A 5,854-nucleotide genomic window follows, 5' to 3' on the forward strand; every position below is an offset into this window, starting at 1 on the left:
AGAGCTTAATTGCGAGGAGCCCCATTCAGTCCAAATTTAGCACCTGTGTTTTCTTTTAAATTTAAAATGTTGAGAAACATGATGAACCACAAGGGTTCTTTTAGGTAGATGTGTTTGTTATGAGGAAAGGCACTTAAGTACTTATATAGGTATTTAGGTCATCCCAGTAGCAACAAACATCATCCACCAGAATCTCATCAAAGCTGTGTCGTCCCAGTAGCAACACATCTTCCACCAGAATCTCATCAAAGCTGTGTCATCCCAGTAGCAACACATCTTCCACCAGAATCTCATCAAAGCTGTGTCGTCCCAGTAGCAACAAACATCATCCACCAGAATCTCATCAAAGCTGTGTCGTCCCAGTAGCAACAAACATCATCCACCAGAATCTCATCAAAGCTGTGTCGTCCCAGTAGCAACACATCTTCCACTAGAAGTTGTGTCTGAAATATTGAGCATGATGAAAATACAGAGACAGATCAAGAATTACCTCCCCAACCTCTAAGAAAATATGGCACAACACAGAATATATACACCTTTTAATTGGTTCCATGACCCGACTGATCTGTTCAACGCCATTCACAAAGTCTCCAACAAATTCATTAGAAAAATTAGGAACATGATAATGTATTTACACAGTTAACCTCTGCTAAGAGGTGATAATATAATCGTTAATATTTACACTATGAACAAGTAATTATCTGTACACTTAGCATGGTCTGCATTATAAGCTGAAGACATTCCTCACATAGACAAACACTTAACTATGAGCAGATGCAAACTCCTTAAAACTTTGGTTCGCCTACAGATCATAATCCATGTTGCTATCAAATAAGGTTGTGTTCACATTGATTGTACTTTGCTGTCTGCTTGTCTTTCTTTCCTTCCATCTGGCCATGCGTCTGCGTGGCTCTCTGTGTCCCCCTACAGGGCAGGAGGTGTAACAGGAGTCCATGCTGTTACCAGCCGCGTGTGACCGGGCGGTGAAGCGTCATACTGCAACAGCGTGGAACCGTCCTGCCCCTCTGTGGCCGTGCTGGCGCCATACAGAGGCGATCCACCAGGGAGCGCTGTGAGGGACTGGGACAGTCCAGGATAGGGGCTGTGACTGGGACCGTGCAAGAACTGGGAGCCTAGGCTGTTGGACATACACCCTGACTGGGAGACTGGGGTCAGGGATGGGTTACTCACCGGCCACAGGCTGTACTGACTGGATTCAGAGAGGCAGAGGGCAGGACATTGTCATTAACATTTCCATGTTCTACATGTACGACTGCGGCCTGGGCTCCAGTCCGGCTTACTACTCCAGCAAAAACTGGCCTATGTGTTTCACAACTTTCCATTCCAACAAAACGTACAGTATCTGAATTTTTTATATCTTAGAAATAATTGTTAAATTTTTTTTGCTAGCACATCGTTATTGCTGGTTTCATTAGCTTTAATTAGGCATGAGGGGCTTAGGGGTAGTGGTAGGGGTTAGTGGTAGGGTAAGGTTCAGCAGATAGGGAACATTTCTTTCTGGTCCACACAAGCATATAATAAACAATGTGTGTGTGTGTGTGTGTGTTTGTGTGAGAAAGAAAGAGCAGCCCACCAACCTGGAGTTGGACCCAGTGGAGCTGCAGTGCGTGGGCAGCATGGGGGATGGGGACGGCACCTGCAGACTGGACCAGTGATCTTGGGAGGGCAGCATAGACACACTGCCAGGGGAGTTGTCTGAGTAACCAGCTGCAACACAAACATCAGTACATTTCTTTTAAACAGACATACTGTATTGTAAAAAGACATATTGTATTGTGAACAGATATTCCGTATTTTAAAAAGAAATATTGTATTGTAAACAGACATACTGTATTGTAAAAAGACATATTGTATTGTGAACAGACATACCGTATTTTAAAAAGAAATATTGTATTGTAAAAAGACATATTGTCTTGTAAACAGACATATCGTATTTTAAAAAGAAATATTGTATTGTAAACAGACATACTGTATTGTAAAAAGACATTGTATTGTGAACAGACATACTGTATTTTAAAAAGAAATATTGTATTGCAAACAGACATACCGTATTTTAAAAAGAAATATTGTATTGTAAACAGACATACTTTACTGTAAACAGACATATTTTTGTCTGTTTAAAGAAGTGTTCTGTACTGAATGGTGTAACACACACCATAAGTGCTGAAGAAGGAGCGGGTATAATCTCCTGTGTCTGTCCTGGCATTCCCAGATGGAAGCCCAGCGGTTTACAGGTCTGAGCGGCCCGCTCACACAAAGACCCGAGGAATGCAGAACACCTCCGGGTCTGACACATTTGTTTGACTTTCTTGTTAATGGTGACAGGAAGGGAAGGGGCAACAGCATGACTGATGAAGGTGGAGGAAAGGATGCACAAATAGGGTGGGTGGGCGAAGAAGCACATACTGTAGACACTCTCACACACACAGACACTCACTAGGGGAGCTGGTCCGATGGGTGTAGGGACTGCTGTAGGGTGCCGAGCGATGGTTCCTCCAGGTGGAGTAGCGGTCACAGCCGTGGGGCTGTGGCAGGGGACTCCTAAACTGGCTGTGAGGGCTAGCAGGTGGGCCCGGGATGAACCAGCCACTCACTGCGTTATGGTGGGCCCACAGGGAAAGACCAAGCCATGTTATGGTCGGGATGTATATGCATTTTACTGCCTGTTTTAAAGAGCTGCTGACAAGCTGTGCAATTTAGGAATAAGTATGTCATGCTGTATTCATTGAATTTGTTTTTATAAGCCTTTTTTTTAAATTAAAATAGACACGTACAGTTGGAGTAGGGAAAAATCAACTTCAGAATTTCAATGATAAAAAAACTAAAGAGACTTACAGGGTGAATAGCTTGACTGTTGGCTTTCACTGTCGTCCATGACGTCTTTGTGATCAGTTCTGTAGAGAGGGTTTTCAATCAGAGTACGTCTACTGTAGCTTGTACTCCATGTCACGAGTATTTGGCAATGATTAGGCTACACGGAGTGGACTTCAGCTAAAAGAGACTAGTCTAGTATTGAACTCCTTCTCCCAATGTATCAACAAGCACACAATATAGGATTGGCCCTACTAACGTATTGTAACTTTTAATGTAACAAAAAATCTGTGTACGAAGGACAAAAAGGTATACCTTTCTTTAGCATCCAGAAAGGCTTTGGCAAACGGGTTGTATTTAATTTTCAAAGCCGTTATCTAAAAGGGGAAGTAAAACCACAATGTAAAATTTAAGACAAAAAAAAAAAAGGTTGAATTGATAAAACACATTGATGTGACTTTCTTCACATTCAAACAACAAAACACAAACAACCATGCGTAACGCGAATCTCAAGGATATACTCATTGTCATTTTATGCATAACAAATACATAATATGTATGTTAAACGTACATTGTCCATAGAAGCATATAATACATTAAACTTCTTCAACAATTTACCTCTTCATTCTGATAGGCAGTAACTGCTATGAATTGCGTCTCAGTGAATGAGTGGCTTGTGATCATTCTCTGCGGCCCTCCGACGCGCACGATGTGGATACGTGGCTCGTATTTGTGCAACGAGTTCAACATGATCTAAACATTTACCAGAAATAAAGCAAACGACCAATAATAGTGTATTTGTTACTTTTGGAAATCGAATAAATTATTATTTTAGTAAAACATTGTGATTAACAGTGTCAACGTGGATGATAAGCTCATTATGTAAATTGTTAGCGAAATCATTGGGAATAGTAGCACAAAAAATAATATAAACGGGTAATTTGCATTGATTCATGTGACTGAATTACCTGCCCCCCTCCGTTGAGTTTGTTGGTGAGCTTGACTTTATTGAACGACACCGGATCTTTCATCCAGTGAGCTCCGAAGTTTGGCGAGTCCGGGTGGATGTACACACAGCTCGGGGCTTGAGGCTCGGGTTTGCCCCCGGGAACCCACTCTCCGTTAACATATTTCCATCGGTGGTTGTCCACAGCCACGAAGTCCAACAGGAACGAATACATGGCGTTCGGATCCAACCCTGATACATTCAGTTTTAACACCGGGAACATGCGCCTTCGTTCCAAAGGAAGATATGGCTAATATTATGGCGTATCATTTTCTTGTGCTATACATTTTTTTTAATTGGCACTAATTTCAAGCGAACGCTTGGTTCGATTTACTGGGTCTTTTGAGAATATTAAACAGTTAGGAGCTGCGTATGCTTCTCATGCTTTTCAGGAGAACGAAATATATGACATGATAGTAGTAAATAATAATAAAAGTTATTGTTTGCATTTTTCTTCGTTTAATATATTCATGAGACACAAAACTGTAATGAAAGACTACCGTACCTGCTTTCATCAGAATAAATTAGTCTATATCATTTGCATAACTTGAAATACCCAAATTATTTATAAGAGGTACTCATATGGTACTGATCTAAAAGGTCGCCGGCCTATAAATTAAGAAATAACAATTGTGGTAGAAATACATAGCCTACATAACACAAAAGGCTTTATCAACGTATTCCATCTATATAGAATACGTATACATTGATTAGATTACCTGCCATTTTTGGTTACTATCATTTCATTCGTGAGTTCCTTGAACTTCTTCCACAGTTCGTTCTCATCCAACCCCACTTTAAGTTCTCTCTCCGTAGGATCGCCCTTCTCGCTGCCCGCCTGTAGCTCATTCTCCACCGCAGTAAGTAGATGGTCAACCCGGTACAGTGTTGCCTTTTCCGGGAAGTCCCCGGCACCTGACGCCATTCTATTTAACAGCTCCAGGGTAAAAAAATATAATATATATGTATATATAAAAATAATAACGCGTTTAGATAAATGCAAATGTAGTCGGTCGTAGAACTTTTCAGTTGTTCAAAAATATCTCTCTTCCCATCTTCACGTGGTTATATCCAAAGTACTTGACTCCATTTCAAGTTTCCCTATTTATAAGCCGAAGTTACAGTCCTTCAACACTGGTTGGCTGATCTTAACTTTGATGTATGCGGTCTATTCACCCATTGGTTGTTCGGCCATATAAAAAACGTGGACGGACCGACGGACGGAAAGGACTTTTAATGTAAAGAAGTTGATGTTTAAATAAGCCAGTTTAAATAATCCTTTTTGGTTTTATTCGTTGATCTGCCAAATATTTGCGTCTTTTAGGAGGTTTAAAAACAAACATGAAAAATAAACAGTGATTTTGACATTCAGGTCGTTCAGATGTTCTTACAGTTTTACAGAAACTCAATTTACAAAACGTCTAATGATGAATTTCTGATTTGCCTAAATTAGGCTTATTTCTGACTTGCAAGCTCTAGTTTGATACGGCGAATACATTTGAATAAATATAGACCTAACTTTAGTCCCATGACACTTTCTCTTTCTTAAACTTTTAATTTAATAAAACACGAAATATTCTACGAAATACGAAAAAGGCTACATTGTTTTAAATGGTTTTGCTTTTAATACAAATATTTTTGTCTGCAGTCATTCAATGACTGAAACAACGTTTATACTACTACCAGATGAGGTATATAACGTCTGAAATGATTCCCCAATTTCCACCTTATTTCCCACGCTGAGGGAGCGGGGTATTTAAGTTGTTTATTAGTTTCAGTCCATGGGAGGTAATGGGCTCGGTGACAAAACGCAGGAAATGCAGTGCAGCATGTAGCAGCCCATTAAACAAGTGAAGGGGTGCACAGAGGCTTTGGGTTGGCAACAATCAGACCAAACCTCTCTGTAAGTTTCACTATTCGGCCAAATCATTCGATATAAAATTGCGTGGGTAGAAACTGATATTCTAGACAATGTAAATATTGGTTATATAATAACCACATACATTTTTGTGCTAG

General features: G+C 40.3%; 1 protein-coding gene across 1 annotated transcript; it reads right to left on the reverse strand.

Moving 5' to 3' along the window:
- Window positions 1–483: 483 nt before the first annotated feature.
- On the reverse strand, window positions 484–4,928 carry tbxtb (T-box transcription factor Tb). Its single transcript, XM_010868090.3, has 8 exons — window positions 4,558–4,928; window positions 3,801–4,065; window positions 3,451–3,585; window positions 3,148–3,209; window positions 2,857–2,915; window positions 2,459–2,614; window positions 1,599–1,728; window positions 484–1,210 (listed from the first exon to the last, which is right to left on the reverse strand). Exons 1-8 carry the CDS (start codon window positions 4,761–4,763, stop codon window positions 925–927), a joined length of 1,299 nt encoding a protein of 432 aa, XP_010866392.2. The 5' UTR covers window positions 4,764–4,928; the 3' UTR covers window positions 484–924.
- Between the last annotated feature and the right edge of the window lie 926 nt (window positions 4,929–5,854).

Source organism: Esox lucius, chromosome 5 (assembly GCF_011004845.1).
Source record: "Esox lucius isolate fEsoLuc1 chromosome 5, fEsoLuc1.pri, whole genome shotgun sequence".
NCBI lineage: Eukaryota > Metazoa > Chordata > Actinopteri > Esociformes > Esocidae > Esox > Esox lucius.

Coding starts and splice junctions, on each gene's coding strand:
- tbxtb (XM_010868090.3), bottom strand. CDS start 4,763: ATGGCGTCAGGTGCCGGGGACTTCCCGGAAAAGGCAACACTGTACCGG. Junction 4,066..4,557: donor ATAGTAACCAAAAATGGCAG/GTAATCTAATCA, acceptor TTTGGAACGAAG/GCGCATGTTCCCGGTGTTAA. Junction 2,615..2,856: donor ACAGTCAAGCTATTCACCCT/GTAAGTCTCTTT, acceptor ACCATAACGCAG/TGAGTGGCTGGTTCATCCCG.